This window comes from Anastrepha obliqua, chromosome 5 (genome assembly GCF_027943255.1).
Source record: "Anastrepha obliqua isolate idAnaObli1 chromosome 5, idAnaObli1_1.0, whole genome shotgun sequence".
Lineage (NCBI taxonomy): Eukaryota > Metazoa > Arthropoda > Insecta > Diptera > Tephritidae > Anastrepha > Anastrepha obliqua.
Window position 1 is genome coordinate 44,901,293 of NC_072896.1, and position 20,089 is coordinate 44,921,381.

At 36.5% G+C, this 20,089-nt stretch overlaps 1 protein-coding gene across 1 annotated transcript; it reads left to right on the forward strand.

Annotated features, from left to right (window-relative positions):
* The first annotated feature begins 5,287 nt into the window (after positions 1-5,287).
* LOC129249336 (alcohol dehydrogenase) lies at positions 5,288-14,090 on the forward strand. Its single transcript, XM_054889097.1, has 3 exons — positions 5,288-5,522; positions 5,619-6,023; positions 13,619-14,090. Exons 1-3 carry the CDS (start codon positions 5,400-5,402, stop codon positions 13,928-13,930), a joined length of 840 nt encoding a protein of 279 aa, XP_054745072.1. The 5' UTR covers positions 5,288-5,399; the 3' UTR covers positions 13,931-14,090.
* Positions 14,091-20,089: the final 5,999 nt, after the last annotated feature.

The window sequence follows — 20,089 nt, forward strand, 5'->3', positions numbered from 1 at the left end:
TTGACCGATCCATTTATGCTAAATTGACTATTTTCGAGTTGTTGCCTTTTTATCAACAGTTTGTATAGGAAAAATTAAAACTCATGCTGGCTGTTATAAAAACATTTATACTGATTAAATTTCAAACAAACACAGAGTTAACTCAACTTAAAATAGCTTTGTGTATAATTTAGTGCATAAAATTAACTACTTACGCTAATAACGGTGAGTGGGCATAAATGCATGATTTAGTTGCATATGCACCTGTGCGGCAGAACAGTGGTGTAATGAGTAAGGGGGCTGCGGGTATTTGCCGCTTTGAATGAAAAATTATGGAAGCTCTTAACAAATGCATTGAAGAAACCGCTTCACTCATTCATTTATTTTAAATTTTCATTTATTTTATACTTCGTCATACATGCAACGGGTGTTTCGTGCTTAAAACACGAAAAGATTCTTTGTGAAATTTTAGTATTGTCGAATTTATTATTCATAAGAATCAAGCATTAATCAAATGACGTTCTATCCAATCTTCGATAACTCTATTGCTGCAATATGAGCAATGGCTTGCTATGTTTTGGCTTTGAGGGCATCGGTTGATTGCGGTTTACAGGTTTACGAGCCGTTTCAGGTAGACAATTTTGCAGAGTGCTAAATGCTGATTTTTTGAACAAAATGTGTGACCTCTGTTGAATATCCCGAAGCCCAGATGGAGAACAAACAAAACGTTGGACTATATATGGACATCAACTCTGAGCTGTTCAGTCAGTTGGGGCTTGTACGAAGTCTTGCCTAATCGAAGTCTGCGAAAGGTCAAGTTCGTATGCATTGAGCCAGTCTTGCCAGAACCAATCGCAGCAGCGTACTAAAACGATGATCAAAAAAGTAATAGATAGTAATAGAAAAATAATCCGCAATTATTTCACGTGAGCAAATGTTCAGAAACACTCACCTTTCCATACTGATGTATCAACAGGATTTAATTGACTAAAACGAAAACAAAACACTCACTATCACACTGACATGCTCATCACAGTGACAATTCTCGAACTGAATAAACTTCTAACAAAGCAGTAAAGCTCATTCAGAAAGGCAGAGTCAAATAAACGTCAGTAACACAGGATATCACTAATTAACATATATTCTTGCAACATTAGCGGGTTTAATATTTTAAGCCTTTATGGCCAATGCGCACGTTGCAAGTTGCAACGTCTTGTATCATATTGTTATACATATTCAAAATTGACGATGTGCAGTAGCGGAGAAATTATTGTCAAAAGGGCATGTTTACTTTTATGGCTGCTGCTCGCCCTCTCTCGTTAACAATGGGACTTACATAAGCAGCGATGGATAAAGAAGGTTTCCCAATGCGTCTTTTATAAAACATTTTTTTCAAAATTTGGCTGAAATTGTAATTTAAAACATGAACAATTTTTTTCCTGTTTCCTCTTAGAATTGGAAATTGTAATAGATTTCATATGAAGTGTAATAGCGTAATAAACTGAGAACAAATGTAATAGATCTATTACAATTGTAATAGACTGGCAACACTGCGTGGAGCTCGTGTTTGCCGCCCGCCCTCACGCTTTCACAGATAGCGGCGATGTTCTCAATCGACTGGCGCTCCTGCGGCTTACGGCTATTGGCTGATTGTTTACTGCGCTGACAAGAAGAGGTATCCCTGAAAAAGTTATTGTACCTATAAGGGAGAGCTATAATGACGCAAGTTGCTACATCCTTCATAAAGGAAAACTTACGGAGCCTTTTAACGTGCTAAGTGGAGTATGTCAAGGCTGCACCCTGTCACAAACTCTTTTTTTCTGTCATCGAAGACGTCTTGAGCGCTGCTTTTAGCAACAAAAACCAACAGAGAGGCATTCAGCGGCAGATAAACAACACATTCCTGAGATACGCTGATGACATCTGTTTGCTCCCATACAAGCTGTGTGACCTCAAATTGCTGACACAAGCCATACAGGAGAAGTTGAAACCAAACGGCCTTAATGCCAATGTCGGAAAAACGAAAGCGCTACATCTCAATGGCACCACATCGGAACCACTGATTGCGGGTGCACAACAGTTCGAAACCGTTGACAAATTCAGATGCCTTGGCTGAGGTGAATGTCAAATGTTGAATTAACAAAGTTAAATCATCTTTCGGCATCGTCGCTCCATTGTGGCAAAGCAAAACAGTATCAGCGCTCTCTCCAAGCTGCGTATCTTCAACTCGAACGTAAAATCCGTTCTATTATATGGCTGCACCACCTGGAAAGTAACTGCGAAGATCACGAATCTGCCTTCATCGGATTTTGCGTATTTTCTGGTGCCGGACAATAACTAACGCACAGTTGTTGGCGCAAGTTAACCAGGTCGACGTTGTTTCAGAAATCAAAAAAGGAAATGGCAATGGATTGGCTACACGCTATGGAAAAATTACGACAATGTCGCTAAACAAACGCTACGCTGGAATCCATTTCAACAGCCTGGTAGAGGAATCTGACTTGCATATTATTATAAAATTATTTTCAAATATTACCTAAAATGATTAGATTAAAACTAGAAAAACAGAGTATGGAGACATTTTTGGAAGTGTGGTACAGAAGTTTGGGTCACAGCTCTTAAATCCAATTTGAACATGCTGCAACGTGTCCAGTCGAAGATATCTACTTAGCACAACAACTAATGCACAAAGCCAAACACTGACATACACCGCAACTTAAGCATCGATTCAATTGACGAAGCAGTACAAACCGCGAGCAGACATAAGCAGACTTCTGACGCACACAAATCGGACGATAAGAAAGCTTTCTGCTGAAGAAAAATTCCCGCTGAATTAAATGAAAACCACCAACTGACCTTTTGTAATGTAATTAAAAAGCTAAATCGTGCCATACGATTTGAGGTAGTATACGGCATTATAGTGGGTGCTTATATAATATAAGAATTCATATAAAAAGAAACATCTGGACATTTCGAGATTAATATCCTTCCTATTGACGAAATGACCTGTTGTAATTGGATCTAAAGGGTGGTTAAATTTCAAGGGCCGATGTTGAATGTGAACCACACCTAAACGTCAAGCTTTTTTCTGCATTTCATTTGACATTTTTCAATCTCAGACTAACTCAATTTAAACCATGGAAAGATATACAACTGAGCGACGCGTTAAAGTTATTCAGGCTTATTATGAAAACGGGCGCTCAAATCAAAATGCATATCGCGCACTTCGTGATTTTTTCGGTCAATTTAATCGTTCAAATGCGCGTACAATCGGAAAAATTGTGCAAAAGTTTGAGCAAACCGGGTCTGTAGGAGATGTGAAAATACCAGTGTATGCTCGTACAGCTCGTACTGCAGAAAATATTGCTGCTGTTCGCGATAGTGTGGTTGAAGAGCCATCCAACTCAACTCGTCATCGTGCCCAACAATTCTATCTCTCACGCTCGTCGTTGAAGAACATTATGCATAAAGACTTGCATTTACACGCTTACAAGGTGCAATTGACTCAAGAACTAAAGCCTCTTGACCATTTCAAGCGTCGCCAAGGGTCAGAATGGTGGCAGGAAATGGCAACAGTGAATGACCAATTTTCGAAGAAAATCATCTTCAGTGATGAGACACATTTTCACCTTAGTGGATTCGTCAATAAGCAGAACTGGTGCATTTGGGCGAATGATAATCCAATAGTGATTGCCGAAAAACCAATGCATCCACAAAGAGTGACTGTTTGGTGCGGTTTATGGGCCGGCGGCATCACTGGGCCCTATTTTTTCCAAAATGAGGCCGGTCAGGCAGTTACTGTGAATGGTGTTCGCTATCGTGAGATGATAACGAACTTTTTATGGTCCGAATTGGAAGATATGGATTTGGACGATGTGTGGTTTCAACAGGACGGTGCCAATTGTCACACAGCTAACGAAACAATGGCTCTTTTGCGCGAAAAATTTGATGGCCGAATAATCTCACGTCGCGGCGATGTCAATTGGCCGCCAAGATCATGTGATTTGACACCGTTGGACTTCTTCCTTTGGGGTATTTTGAAAGGCGAGGTGTACGTCGATAAACCAGCAACAATTCAAGAGCTAAAGGATGAGATAATTCACCATATTAACGGCATAGAACCTCAATTATGCCTCAGCGTCATCGAAAATTTGGACCATCGGATGGAGGTGTGCCGCCGAAGCCGCGGCGGCTATTTGCCCGATATTTTGTTTCATACGTAATTGAGCCATATCAATATTATCATAATAAGGAGAAATGACAATAATTTCCAAAAAAGAAATGTATTTTGTTCAAAATCAACACCGGCCCTTGAAGCTTAACCACCCTTTACATTTTTCGAGGCCAATTTTATAAGCATGTGAAGCAGTCAGCCGTTTAGCAACCAGCGATTTAGTACACATTTTTTCTCATTTATATTTCATAAAGCTTGAATGAGAAGCTAAACAGTGCTTTTATTGAATTTGTTTTGAGAATAAAAACCATTTTAATATATTTTTGGGCGTTTCTCTATAGCAGAATCATTAATTAATTCCATTCAAATCTTTCACGAACATTTTTTTTAAACATTCAGGTTTCCCCAAACTAAAACGACACCAGTGAAAATCTACAAAAATATAGCAATTTACTTTTTTTTTTGTATTTATTAATTTAATTTTATTATTAATATAATATTATTAATATTAATATTATTTATTTGCAATATTTATTTAGAGTCAACTTATCACGACACCAGGGCTAAAGTAAACTTTGAATTAAATTATTTTGTAACTTGTTTATGGCTATGTTACAACTACTATGAATTCTCTTAAATTTCACCCCTACAAATATTTTCCACCTTACGCCTTTATTTCACTCTCGCAATGCAGTGCAGTAGTGCGTTGAACTACTTATGCATATGTACAAATGTTTATAAACACAAGAATCTTCCATATATGTGCAGTGGAATCCCCCATACAAGTAAACATATATGTACATATATACGCATATGCATGCATTCATACATATATATACATCGAACAGAAATCAAAATGATTTGATAAGGGATAGAGGGGAAGCAGCAAAATATTGAGTATAAGTAAAATGTTTAACCACTGATAAGGTTTCGTCACATATTTGGTGAGATTACGAACAATTTGTACAAACGACGAATAATACTCACACCCCAATGTGGTGTGTGTGTTGTGTGTGTGTGCTCACTCTTCCACGTAGAATGACTTAGCAAAAATTTACCAAAAATTTCAGCACTCTTTTATCGCAGCTGTGTTTAGCTCACCATAGACACCTCAGTTAAAACTTGCACGTTAAGCCAATCGGTTGTGTTTATAAATAAAAGTTAAATTTAATAGGTACAGTTGAAAACCAGAAAGTTAAGTGAGAAATAAAAAATATACACAAATAAGATAAATATTCATAAGGCAATGAGCGCAAATAATATGGAGGAAGTGTTGATGGAATTGACTGGCAAGAATATTGTTTATGTTGGTGGTTTTGGTGGCATCGGTTTAGAAACATGCAAACAATTGTTGCAAAAGGGTGTAGCGGTAGGCATTCTGTGAAAATAATGATTCTGTGAAAAAATTAGTATCTTTACGAAGACGTTGTTTTTTTTTCTCTTTACAAACCATACAACTTTACAGAATCTCATGATACTCGGCAAAGCATGGAATGAGTCAGCATATAAAGAGCTCAATTCAGTCGATCCCCAACGCGTATGCCAATTTATTGAGTTTGACGTCACCTGCGGTTTGGAAAGAACGCGCACAGTGTTTGCGCAAATAGCGGAGAAATTTGGAAACATCGACATGCTAATTAATGGTGCCAGCATATCTGATGAGAAAGATTACAATTTGATTATTGCCACAAATTTTACCGGCACAATTAATGCTACACTGGTCGCCTACGACCTTATGGATAAGAGTAGAGGGGGCAAGGGCGGTGTTGTTGTGAATATATCTTCGGTAGCTGCGCTGACGCCATTCCACGTCTTGCCTATATACAGTGCGACGAAAGGAGGAATTCTGAACTTTACGAGAGCGCTAGCGGTACGTACATATACATACATAATGATTGAGAAATGTTGCTACGTGCATGTGATATAAATTTTATAATATACGAGTATAATAGGCGCGTGATTAACCCCTTGCTTTACGATTAAATCTCGAAGAATAGTACGCGTGCACACAATTTAATTTAGCGCAATTCGATGAGTAGAATTATCACAAAATAACTCTTAAAACCGTTATCTGTATTAAGGTAAATTTAGCTAGAATATGAAAAAGACCAGCTGCAACAATAATACTATTTTCATTTGAGGCCCGTCATTTTCGCTCAAGGGGTTAATTAGAAGTGATATGCTTCGGAATATTTACATAAAAGATATTTGAAAAAAAAAAACCTGAAAATTTTTAATACAACAGACGGGAAGAAAACACAAAGAAAGCAAGAATTTTCAAAAATAATCAAAAACAAACAATCGTTTGGGACAAAGTACAAAGTTCAGCTTATTCGCAAACACAAACCAAGCGCGTAAAGTACAGGGTGGGCCAAATAAGACCTACTAATGTTAAACACAAATAACTTTTGCAATAACCATTTATTTTGGTTAATTGTTTTTATACATTGAATATATTTTATGGAAATTACACAGTATGTTCAATAAATAACATAACTTTTCAGATGTACAATAAAACACGTATCGTACTGTGTTTGAAAGTTATTTCTTTTTCAAAATAGTCTCCATTTAACTCGATACAACGTTCAGTATGATCAACCAATTTCTGCATGGACTTTTTTATGTCATCTAAGGGAATGTTCTTTAACACCTGTGTCACGGCTGCTTAAATGATTCCAGCCATTCATCATAAAACGCACCTTTCATGGCAGTTTTCAATTTAGGGAACAGAAAATAGTCGCATGGTGGTAGATCAGGAGAATACGGAGGGTGGTCGATGACACAAATATGTTGTTAATAGTTTGACCTTCTGCAAAAAATTCCTTGTGTACAACACCCTTGGAATCGTAGCACGTGATCAACATTGTTTTGATTCTTGACTTCTGAAAACGCAATTTCTTTGCTTTTGGCTTCCTTTTCGTCTTCCATTCTGCAGATTGACGCTTAGTTTCAGGGGCATATTTGAAACGCTATGTTTCGTCACCAGTTATGATCGAATCAAGAAAATCTGGATCGTTTTCAGCTGTTGAACTGATGTTTTTATAATGCTCTACACGAGCGATTTTTTGATCTTCATTTAATTGATGTGGAACAAAGCGTGCACAAACCTTTCTTTTACCCAAATCGTCAGTTAAAATTTTCCAAAAAGTACCAGTAGATGTATATTATTTAATTCTTACAGTGAAATTTCCGTCAACAGCAATGATTTCGCGGACTTTTTCCACCAATTCAGTACGATTACTTGCTTCTGGACGACCAGATCTTTCATCATCATTCAAATATTCACGAGCATTTTTAAATCGTTTAAACCAATTATATTTTATTATTAATATACATTTGAACGAGCTAAACAATCATCACCATAAACTTTTGGCATCAATTCGTACGTCTCACTAAATGTGTTTCCAAGTTTAACACAGAATTTAATATTTGCTCTTTGCTCCATTGTATTTTTACGACACAAGCACGAAACATACTGTCAATAAAAGGCGCGTAACTTTTTAACCTGCCAAACGATTTATATGAAGTTGGCTGCGGTTGAAAGCTGACGCTTGTACCTTTTCAATATGATCGAAGTTTAATAAATAGCTCTACGTGTCCCATGATTTAAATAAAAAGTTCTGTTATTTATTGAACATACTGTGTATGTATGAAATATTACATCAGACAAATGCCCACCATTTTCCTCGATACAAAGATTGGCTCTTTTTAACGCGTTTTCCATTACACCACATAATGTTTCTGGTTGCAGGCTCAGTATTTCGTCTTGAATATTTTGCTTCAGCTGTCTAATAGTCTCTGGTTTATTAAGATACACTTTGTCTTTTAAATATCCCCATAAAAAGAACTCGGGCGCAGTCAAATCTGGTGAACGATGTGGCCAAGGGAAATCTGAATTTTTGGAAATCAGACGTTCGCCAAAAATTTGATGCAGCAGTTCCATAGTTTGTCTAGCAGTATGCGCAGTTGCTCCATCTTGTTGCAACCACAAATTAGGATACTGCTCCGCCATTGGCCGCAAAAAGTTTTCAATCAATGTTCTGCAAGAAGCTCCTGAAATCGATTCCGGCGTTTCATCCTCATTTTCGAAGATATATGGACCGATAACTCTAGTGGCCATAACATCGCACCAAACAGTACATTTAGATGGGTGCAACTGATGTTGGTGTGTAGCCCTTGGATTTTCAGAGCCCCACAATCTACAGTTTTGTTTGTTGACCTAACCATTTAAATGGAAATGTGCTTCATCCGATATCAAAATATTATTTACGCTGCGTTAAAACAATTGATCGTTGACAAGAATAGAAAAACTCGATCATTTTAACGCGTTGTGTTGTACTGTAGGGTTCCATAATAAATTTCCAACAATTCAGTTATAAGCTATAATACAAAAATAGAAAAATAAATATGTCTAAAAATAAAAAAGTTATTTGTGCTTAACATTAATAGATCTTATTTGGCCCACCCTGTATTAAATTTCTTTTCAACAATAAATGATATATATGTAGATTTCCACATATAAAATTAGAGACATCTAAGACAGACTTAGTGGAGCCGAATTTTACGAAAATATCCTCAATAACCGTCTACAGCTGAGTAAATTCACTTTTCGGTACTTTATCAATGCGGTATAAACTGAATAGAGACAACGAGGCAGCAAACCTGATCAAGTTATTATTATTCCCTGAAACTATAGCCAGATATTTAAGCATACACTTTAGTTTATGGCATGAATATTTATTAAAAAGTAAATAAATTTCCGTAAGTTTCAGCTGATTTGTCGTTTTATCGGAGAGATAAAAAATAATATATTCAGACTTGTAGTAAAATGTTTACTGAGTGACCGAATATCGAAGAGAAATGTTGCCAAACAAGGTTTGAACAAGAAAAAGATTGCATGACCTTGGCGGCCAATTTACGTCTTCTTCGCGTTAGATAGCAATAAGGTATACCCCCCACAAATAGTAATACTTCCATACGAAATTGTTACCTTCAATGATCTATGAATGAATTCACCTATGGTGCTTGCAGTTGCAGTGCGAACCTATGCGAAAAGAGTTACCTTTTGTGAATGTATTGTCACTTGGTGAAGTTATGTGAGTTAGAGCCAACTCATGTACGCCAATATGGCAAAGTGTTAAATTATGATATTTCGACCAGAATTGGTGAGTTCTTTCAAATATCCTGAAGTCTAAATAGAGAACAAACGATGGTGCATATGCTCCTGAGTTTTAAGCTTCTCAGTTGTATTTTTTTACTGTCTCAAAATGTACCTAACTCAAGCCTAGTAAAGGTGAAGTTCGTGTGCATGGAGAAAAATTTACTGTCCACCCTCACATTTTCATAGATAGAGGCGATGTTCTTGAACGATCTGGCTTTTCTTCGGCTCTCCGGCGTTCCTTTGGCTTATCTAATCGGTCGTCTCGATTTACTATTTAGTTTAAAATGTTTATATATTTAGAAATTCGAATTAAACTTTGCAATAAAGAGCTTAGTGACTTCCATCACTAAAAAGACAATGGGAAACCTTTGAATGCAATCCTACCATGAAAAAAAAGAAATAAAAAACAAAACAGAAATAAAAAAATAAAAATAAAATAAAAAAGGAAAATCATTCGAATTTCATAAAAGTGGTTTTGTCAGAAGTCGTGCATTGCTGCGCCTTAATAAAAAATATAGTATTTAAAAAGAGAGGTAGCGCTCGAAAATCATGAAAACCTCACCATTTTTAGTATCGAGCCTGCAAATTTCACCTCTTGCATTTGAATAATACTATCAAATGACCACGAAAATAATTTTTAAATATTGAAACTGGCTCAAACGTTCTTTTTAAAGACTTCTTAGCATAAATATGCGCCTTTTATTCGACGCTGTGTTGCATTGCGTGTATTTGATTTGATTTTGGAATTGTAAGTTTTGGTTAAACATTTATCGTTCCATTTTGTAATTTGTACTTAAACTCTTTTACTAAACAAAACAAAAAAAAAAAATATTTCTCTACTTTCATATTTATTTTTAATTTATTAAATTTTAAGAAATTTTTTAGAAAGGTGGCAACCTACTTTAAAATTATGTCTGGATTAAAGCTTTTTCAAACTCAGTTCGTTTGATACTTTAGTATTTGGTGTTGATATTGTAGTATCTATTTCTCATTTTAATTTAAATTTTAAGGTGGGTGACCCTGGGGTGACCCTTTTAAAAATATGTCTGAACTGGACCCAACGCAGTTCGTTTGAACCAATATTATAGAATTTAGAGCTTAATACATTTTAATTAAATTATATATTTAAATATATATAAAGATGGTAACCCTATTTAAAAAGCTGCAGTAAAGCTTGCTCAGACTCTTTTTATTTGATACCAGGTGTTCATTTTATGTTTTTAGGACCTCATTTTGATCGATTACGTCTCCGGAGGATACAAATAGGCATTTAACACTACAAACAGGTGTATAAAAAGGGTGTTTTTTAAGAGCTCAAGAACTAAAAATGATAATAATTTTTGGAATGATTTTTTTTACTATAATCTGGTCGATAATTTCATGGCATTTATTTTTTGAATATGAAATCCAGCATATGTCCGCCGCAGCTCATCATCATTTTTTGGCTCTACAGTTTTTTGTGAGCTTTGGCCTGCTGCACGTGAGACCTCCATACGTCTCGAATGCTTGCGACTTTTTTCCAGTCCGTTATACTAAGTTTCTTGATGTCGTCCTCTAGTTCGTCGGCCCATCTTGTTCTCGGCCTTCCTCTTGCTCTAGTGTTGAACGCTCTGGCTTCTACGATTTTCTTCTGCCGCAGCTATGAGTCATATAATCCATTCGATTGGTCCAATTTTTGGTTAGCTTTCGTAATAAATCTGGCCCTATAGCGTCAATGGTGGCTTAATATTGCAATAAATCGATTTTTAAGCGCGCTGTATGGCAAATCGCGCCAAATGTCGTCGCTGTTTAGATGATTAATTTTTGGAAATACTACCTTTTCCAATAAATCTAAGTGAGGTCAATCAAACGATTGTCATTTGGCATCCATTCTTGCACGAGCTTTTTTTACAGGAACGTAAGTCAAGATCCTTGCGTAAAATTTTCCTCGTAGTCGAAGGAAAAAGGCCAACAAGTTGAGAACGACGACGAACCAACATTTCGGCGTTTACTTCAACACTTCGCCCTATGAACTTGGCGAACAGAATTTCCATAATTGGAAAGCGTTGTTGTGGCGCTAAAGGATTCATGATGACTCGCCAAACATTACTGAACAGAAATGCCAACACAGTTTGCTATTCTTAGCTGTCAAACCATATTTATCGATATCGATAGTTTTCATGCAGCTAAAAAAACGATCTTTATATAGGAGAGAGACATTCAGATCCGGATTTCATTGTGTTTGGTGTGAATTTCATTGTGTTTCAAAAATGTTTAATCCGTTATAATTTGGTGGGTATTTTAATACTCATGAAGCAGCTCTTGCGTAAAATGATACATACAATCGTCTTTATTTTTCAACGTACAGAGAAAATGGGGCAATTAACTGTATTTGAAAAAGTTTTCTCATTCCTTAATGCTCTCTGATCCCCTATTTATGACTGAAAGTAAATTCCTAACCTTTCCCCTCTTAAACTACGGAGGGAACACTTCTCGAACCTATTAATAGTGACGGGTGCGCATGTCACAGAGAATGTGAAGATCCCGATACCCCAATCGTTGACGACGGAATTGTCGTTCCGCTACCCGACCATGACGAGGTGAGAATAGCGATAACACGGCTAAAGAACAACAAAGCTGCGACGGACTGCCGGCTGAGATATTCAAACATGGCGGCGAGGAGTTGGTAAGGTGCATGCATCAGCTCCTATGCAAAATGTGGTCGGATGAAAGCATGCTTGCCGATTGGAATTTAAGTGTGCTCTGCCCAATCCATAAGAAGGGCGAACCTGCAATTTGTGCCAATTACCGCGGGATTAGTCTTCTAATATCACCTATTAGGTTTCAGCGATCGTATTGTGTGAAAGGCTGAAGCCCACCGTCAACCTACTAATTAGACCTTGGCTTTAGACCTGGAAAGTCTACCATCGACCAAATATTTACAATACGCCAAATCTTGGAAAATACCCATGGAAGGAGAACCGACACACACCGTCTTTTCGTCGATTTCAAAGCTGCATTCGACAGTACGAAAAAGAGTTACTTGTATGCCGCGATGTCTGAATTTGTTATCCCCGCAAAACTAATACGGCTATGCAAGATGACGTTACTGAACACCAGCAGCGCTGTCAGAATTGGGAAGGACCTCTTCGACATCATCGGCCTTAACAACCGCGCTGTTTGTTCTTCCTTCTCCAAACTGGATAAAGAGGCAAAGCGAATGGGTCTGGTGGTGAACGAGGACAAAACGAAGTACCTCCTGACTTCAAACAAACAGTCGGCGCACTCGCGTATCGGCACCCACGTCACTGTAGACAATTATAATTTCGAGGTTGTAAAAGACTTCGTTTATTTAGGAACCAGCATTAACACCGATAACAATGTCAGCCTTGAAATCCAACGTAGAATCTCTCTTGCCAACAAGTGCTACTTTGGACTAAGTAGGCAATTGAGTAGTAAAGCCCTCTCTCGACGAACAAAACTAACACTCTACAAGACTCTCATCATGCCCGTCCTAACGTATGGCGCAGAAGCGTGGACGATGACAACATCCGATGAGGCGGCACTTGGAGTGTGCTCCAATTAAGAAGAGAGAGAAATTTCTAACCATTTGGTTCACCTGACCACTTCACTCCATATAATATATATATATATATATATATATACCCTTTTTGGGTGTTTGGCCGAGCTCTTCTTCCTATTTGTGGTGTGCTTCTTGATGTTGTTCCACAAATGGAGGGACCTACAGTTTCAAGCCAATTCCGAACGGCAGATATTTTTATGAGGAGCTTTTTCATGGCACAAATACACTCGGACGTTTGCCATTGTTTGCCGAGGGGCGACCGCTATTACAAAACACTTTTCCCTAATTTTTGTGTTTCACCGCGATTTGAACCTACGTTCTCTCTGTGAATTCCGAATGGTAATCACGCATCAACCCATTCGGCTACGGCGGCCTCCATATAATAGTTTTGGGAATTTGAGGCCGCCGTAGCCGAATGGGTTGATTTTGAGAGGGTAAATGGCATCACAAAATCAGTTAACAAAGATAACACTTATAAAAAATATTCAGTTTTAAAGTTTGCTAATGCAATGTTGGGATTCAGCTTTTTATTAATTATTTTTCCCCCATATCCTGCTACAGTTTTACAAATGTCAAAGGAAATTATGCAGTAAAACGTATGAGTTAAAAGTAATATATTTATTAATCATTTATAATTTATTTAGTATTTTTTTAAGATAATAAAATTAAGTCACTTATTAATCAAAGTATTTAGATATTTTCTCTGCCACTGTCGCTAATCATATCCTAATTTTATTCTCAGCACTTGGAGCCAAAAACAGGCATCACTCTCTACACAATTTGTCCCGGCATTACCGACACCAAACACTGGGACAATGTACATTGTTTTCAAGGCAAATATCTCGGTTTGAAAGAGAGATCACGGCATGCATTTCCATCACAGTCTACATTAGATTGTGCAACGAACATTATAAAAGCTATTCAAGCGCACAAGAATGGCTCAACTTGGATGTGCGATTTGGGACAGCTCAAAATGGTCGAAATAAAAAATTTCTGGTTCCCAAATAAGGAAAACAAAAACGGAGAACAATGTTGTAAACCCGAGTGTGGTTGAAGAATTACGACAAGCCTGCAAGCGAAATGCCTTTGGGCATCCAGGTTCAAGGGAGCGGCAAGCACAGAAGTGAAAGCTTCAAGCCTGGCAAGCGAAATGTGAAAGCTACCACTAATGCATTAAGTATAAGATATAGGAAATAATAGAAGGTATGAGCAGGAAGGATGCATAAAATATACGTATATATGTATGTATAACTAAAGTATTTTTTACGACAAATATGAATGTATACGAGTATGTATGTTTTTTGATTTTTTAAGCATTTAGTAGAAAAAAGTTCCTTTCAAGAAACAACTTTTTACACATAAATTTCATAGTATTATGTAATTAAGAAAAAATAAGCAGAAGTGTAGAGTGTTTTTAATACGCTGGGCTCGAAATGGTATACGAGTATACTATGTATGGGATATGGCATCACTCAAATCCACGCAGCGGTTTTGCCTAGTGAATTTGATCCTATTTTCAATCACATTGCTGCATACGGCCGGGATCTATGGATTTGAGTAATAGATCTGGACCATTTACTTTGACGGTATCGGCCGATTGCAGTTTATTGGAATAGACTTGGTGCTTAAGAAAACATCCAAGAAAAATTCACGCTAGCTTCCCGAGAGATAAATATACCCCGGAGCTCATATTTCAATACCGTGGCGATTTGGCATCAGTGACTGAATAATAAACAGCTGATTCGACAGATGCCACATATGCAAACAATATGGCCGCCACAGCTGGTCCACATCGATCGGTCCCTATTAGGAAGCCCGCATATTTTTCTGCTTTTCGCATTTACTTGATTTGTTGTATGTATTAAATTAAAAAAAAATGTATATTTAAGAAATATTTATTTATTAAAATGTTTTATATTAAGGAAATATTTTATGTTTAAAATACTACCACTCTTTATTTTGCTACTTAGATTTTATGAAGCTAAGTTGAAAGCTCGGCGCTTTATAAGCAACTTACTAGTAGATGTCAAATGAATGGAAGTTCAAAAGGCAAGCTATGATAAAGGGTAGGTACTAAGTAGGTAGGTGAAATGGTGGAAGTACCACTCTAGCACTCCCAAGTAGCACCAAAGCGCCGTTTTGATACCATTATAAGACCGTCAACTGACAGATATCTATAGCCAACTCGTTGATGCCAACTGTGGATGTAACGTAAAAGGTTGATGTGATTTAGGTTGCATCACTGCCTCAGGCTGTCGAAGAAAAGAGTGCCTTAATCGTCTAGCTGCCAAACCCGGACATTTACAGAGAAATAGTCTCCTTCTCTAAAAGGTCCCCACAGCTGCTGCAATGGGGATTAAATGGTAAACCCCAATTTTCTGCGTGAGTAGTAAGCACGGCTGCAAGTTTGCAAATTGAATGGCGTGGAGTTCCCAGGACTATCTGCTTTTATTGTACTAGGGTCATAGGGCATTTCGAAATACGAAAATACGAATACGAAGAAATTGAGCCCCATCTGAGCATCATGTGCTTTCTGAGAAATGCGTTGTGCAATTACCCTTCAACTTCAGTCAGGGAGATGCTGATGTCCGGATAGGAGACTTCTGAAACCAATTCAGTCCACCCCTTCCGGGCAAGCTCATCAGCAATTTTATTCCCCTCTATGTTCCTATATCCTGGAGTCCAGATCAGAGAAATATTACTTGCACACTCAAAAGTTCTAATCTCCCCCTTACAGGAGTTAACCAATTTGAATCTGCACCTGAAAAACACTAGCAGTATTCGGAAGATTCAAGGAAATAAATAAATTGGCTGGTTTAGAGAAAACCCCTGCTCCGGCTCCCGATTCCATCTTGGAGCCATCAGTGAAGACAGAGGTAGCAGCCTCGGTACAGATTTTCCCCTAATTGCAATCCTGCCTACTTTGAAAGATTGCCCGGGCACGATCCCAAACTCCAGTTTGCGGTTAGAGAGATCTGCACGAAGTTCAGAGAAATAAGTTGTTAACTGCCCAAAGTTTTCCGATGTACCAAAATCAAACATTTTAAGTAAATGCGGGTACCGATTTTTGTTCACAGTACTAAAGTCAAAGCTTCGATTTGACGCTGTCTTCCAATACATATCATATGAAATTAAGTTCTTAAACGTTTAAATCTGAATTCTGATCCAAATTATCAGTAGACTTCTGACAAGAAACCAACTTAGCGCTTCTTACAAGTCAAGGTCTCAATTGCTGGATTTTAATAAAAAATTTAAACTATTTAGATTTGTAGTTTAAGCATAGAAGTTTATTTAAATTTTAAATTTTTCTACAGAAAAATAAAAATTTATTGATCTACATAAAAGCAAAAACCGCTTGGATGATATTTTGTGTTTGTCGTATTAGTTGTGCGTTTATTTCTTACTTATAAATTACTCACCTATAAATATTAAGCTAATAGAATTGAAGGCATTTATTTCGTTTGGAACATTTATTCATTTCATAAAAATCATAGAAATATTCTAAGATTTAGCCAATTTCGTGTTTATAATTTGTTCACAATTTTTTATAAATTTGGATAATTAAAAATAAATATCATTGTTTTTTAACAGTCACTGTGTTTGAGATTCTGTTATGGGGCAAATGAAAATACTCTGGGGCGCACAGGAAAATAATTTTTCAGTTCACTTACGGAAAAGAAAATTTTCTTCCCATCGATACTGCACCCTTATGAAAAATTGAGATTTCATCGAATATAATTTCTTCTCGAGTTAAATGGAGGAATGTAGCCGCAGAAGCTATGGTCTGCCAAAGACTGTGATGATGATAACTTCTACAAGAGGCCAGAGTGTAACATACCACCGGCAGTGGTAGACGAAAGACCTCCTGGCGACATATGATAGATGCCGACCTAGGGAACTCCAATGCAAATTGGAATGATTTCAAAAAAATTGGTTATAACCAAAACGACTTCAATAACTTTGTTTTGGCCCTATCGGAATTCAAGGACATTATGTGGAAAAAACAGTCCATCATTTTCTCGGTAGATGGATCTAGTGATCGATTTTTCATAAAGTATCGATCAAACAATTTAAAGTTTATGCTTTGTCATGGTGATATTCTACACTAAAAAAATTATTTTGTTGTTTCTTGTTTGTTCCATTCAGTTGTGAGTTACAGGGTGTTAACAATGGAAGTCAACAAAGGGAAAATTCGGCACATTTCACAGTTTTTCTTTGAAAAAGGCGAAAATGCAAGACAGGCCGCTGAAATTGTAAATGGTGTAAAAAGTGAAGGTACTTGAACTGCTAATTACGTACAATTTCGGTTTCGTCGTTTCCATTCAGGCATTTTTAATGTTAATGAAAATGTCGTCAATGTCGATAATCGTAGTTGGCCGGCATATTAGTAGACGTATCATCGCCCAGGAGCTAAAGATCGGCCATAAAATAGTTTCAAACCAGTGACGCAAATATTTTACGCAAAAATAATGAAATTTGCTCTTTCCAATTTGATAGTTCCCATTGCAGCTAAAAAACCCCCCGATATGTGCTTCAGCTGGAACGTAAACTAGTAGAATGATATTTAAGAACCAGTTGATTTGACTGCAGGTAGAAGTGGAAATTTCGGATGAATTTTGCCGTGACGTTATTTAGCATTAGCTGTGAGAGAGAACTGGAAGCAAAGCATCGAAATAATCAACTTTTGTAAACAAATATTAAAAGTTAGATACATATACACACAAAGTCAAAAGCACACCGGGCGCGTCATTGTCGTAATTTGTTATTCGGGTATTTTAGCCATGCATTCTGTTCTTGTAATTACCAAAATCACGCAGAAAGCGCACAATAAGACGTGACGTACTTAAAATATAAAATAAATAAAAACAACTAAACTAATAACAAATTTTTGTAGTGAGCGATTTGGTGCGAAGAGCGCTTTTGTTGTTAGGAGTGTTTTGTGAGAGGAGTGACGCGTACTGAAAGTAAAGAATAGTCCACTGATGGCGCTTTGGCATGAAAATAACTATTTTCTTAATAGGGAGGTCCCATCTGTATAATTTATTAAAGCAGTTTCTGGCAAGTTCAGCTTTATTAATTTAGTTAGAAAGCATAAAATGAGAGAATTTTTAAGTTTTCTAATACCGATCGCCTCTTTGCCGGCTATGAAATTCTTCGTTCGATTTCTGCCATGAAAAAGCTTATTATTACCATTTGCCACTTGGCGGAGGAATAAAATGTTAACCCTCTACTGCATTAATTAATAAAGTGTTAAAAAAAATTTTCACCGTGGAAATAGTTTTATTTAATTATCAATAAGACATATTAAAAGAGAAATAATGAAAAAGTTTTATATTTTGGTTTTGCAAAAAGTTTGAAACTTTGATTTCTGAGATTTTTGATGTAAAATGAACTATGTACATATATATTTAAAAAATTATTGAAAATTAAAAAAAAGTACTTAAAAGTAGTCTTGCATGTATTATCATATTTTGGTCATGGGTGTATGTACGTTAAAAAAAGGTGGCGCAAAATTAATTACCCTATTGGAGCGTTAGTTAGAAAGTACGAATAATAAAATTTTCAATTTTTCCCAATACCGATCGTTTCTTCGCAGGCTATGAAATTCTCCACTGCATTTCTGCCACGAAAAACCTTATTATACCTTTTACCACTCGGAGGAGGAATTTAATTGTACCCCTTTACTGTATGAATTAATAAAGTGTTAAAAAATTGCTTTACTGTGGAAATAGTAAAATAGTGAAGTAAAAGAAAAAAATGAGAAAGTTTCATATTTTGGTTTTTTACGGAACCATGTATAAAAAAGGTAAGGTATAGAAAAAAAGTTGAAAAGCGGAAAAATCATCATCCGTCGAGAAATTTGAGTATATCGACTCCACAAAAATATATTTTTTTTTTGTCAAAAAGTACTCACGTTATCTCTGCTATCCTTTTTTGAAAATGGACTTTGCAGTTGAATTATACTTTTTCACCCACTTGCATAAAAGTGAGGTTATTTCGAAATGCCATAAAATCATAGACAATTTTTTCGCGTTTTATTATTGCTAAATATATATTTGATGGCTTAATATGGTTTGAAATGTTTTATAATACTTAACTTGAAAATGAAATTGAATCAAAACTGCAATACCATACATGGGCCCATATGCGGTAAAGGGTTAAACCTCTCCACTTATGGGACAACAAAAAATCGCAAGATGCAAATTGGATCAAGAACTCGGACAAACACCTAATAAAAGACGAACGTTTGAAAAACTTGTTTCATTGAATTGTATGACACATTTTGATAAAAATTTGTCGATTGTGTAAAAAATGTAAAACTTTGATTTATGTAAAATTTGTTGTAGAATAAACATTGTTTATGCTAAAAAAATTAATGAAAATTAAGAAAACAAAAGAAAAGTAGTCAAAAGTAGTCGCGCATATATTACTTTGGTCATGGGTGTGTGTACTTTGGCACATACAAGGTGCCGATTTATAATTTTTGCAGCCGCAGTAAACAAATAGACAAGCAATGGATCGCGTAAAGGTCAAAATAATGAGTTTCATCACTGAAAATAATTTTTTTGTTTACAGGGCCCAGCACTCGAAGGGTAACCAGTGATGGTAAATGGTTTTTTGAAAAATCCCTAGACAGCCCAAAAAAATTCCCTACTTTTCCCTGCGCTTACAACAAATTTTCCCTACGAATTTCCCTACATTTTTTTCTCCTGTGTTTACACTATAATGAGGCAATTGCAACGTAAAAATTGAATTGTTTGCTTAAGATTTTCGGTACAGAGCTCCTGCAGTGCAATCAGTTCTTATTGGAATTAGATCCAGCAGCTTAACCACAAGCCGCTCGCTTTCCTCGTCGAAAAATCTCACCATGAGACACATATGCTTATTGAGTCCGATGTCTGTGCTCTTATCGATCATTATGGAAAATTTCTTTACTTTTAATTTTTTAACTAAATTGTCTTTTTCCTCTTTTGCCAATTCATTTTTTTTATGCTGGTGCATTTCTTTCTTCCGAGCTCAGAGTTTTTTATTATTTCAGAATCGGGCACGATTACTTTTAAGAGTGGGATTAAATGGTCCACCACTTGCAGCGCAACATTATGCTCAGCGAAGAACATGCTAAGTCTTATTTCGAAATTTCTGGAACCATTTGCTTTACACGCTTTTTCTAAAAAAAGCTGTTTATTTTAGATGTCTTTTTAATTGCCTTCTT

Coding starts and splice junctions, on each gene's coding strand:
- LOC129249336 (XM_054889097.1), top strand. CDS start 5,400: ATGAGCGCAAATAATATGGAGGAAGTGTTGATGGAATTGACTGGCAAG. Junction 5,523..5,618: donor TGTTGCAAAAGGGTGTAGCG/GTAGGCATTCTG, acceptor ACAACTTTACAG/AATCTCATGATACTCGGCAA. Junction 6,024..13,618: donor ACTTTACGAGAGCGCTAGCG/GTACGTACATAT, acceptor TTTTATTCTCAG/CACTTGGAGCCAAAAACAGG.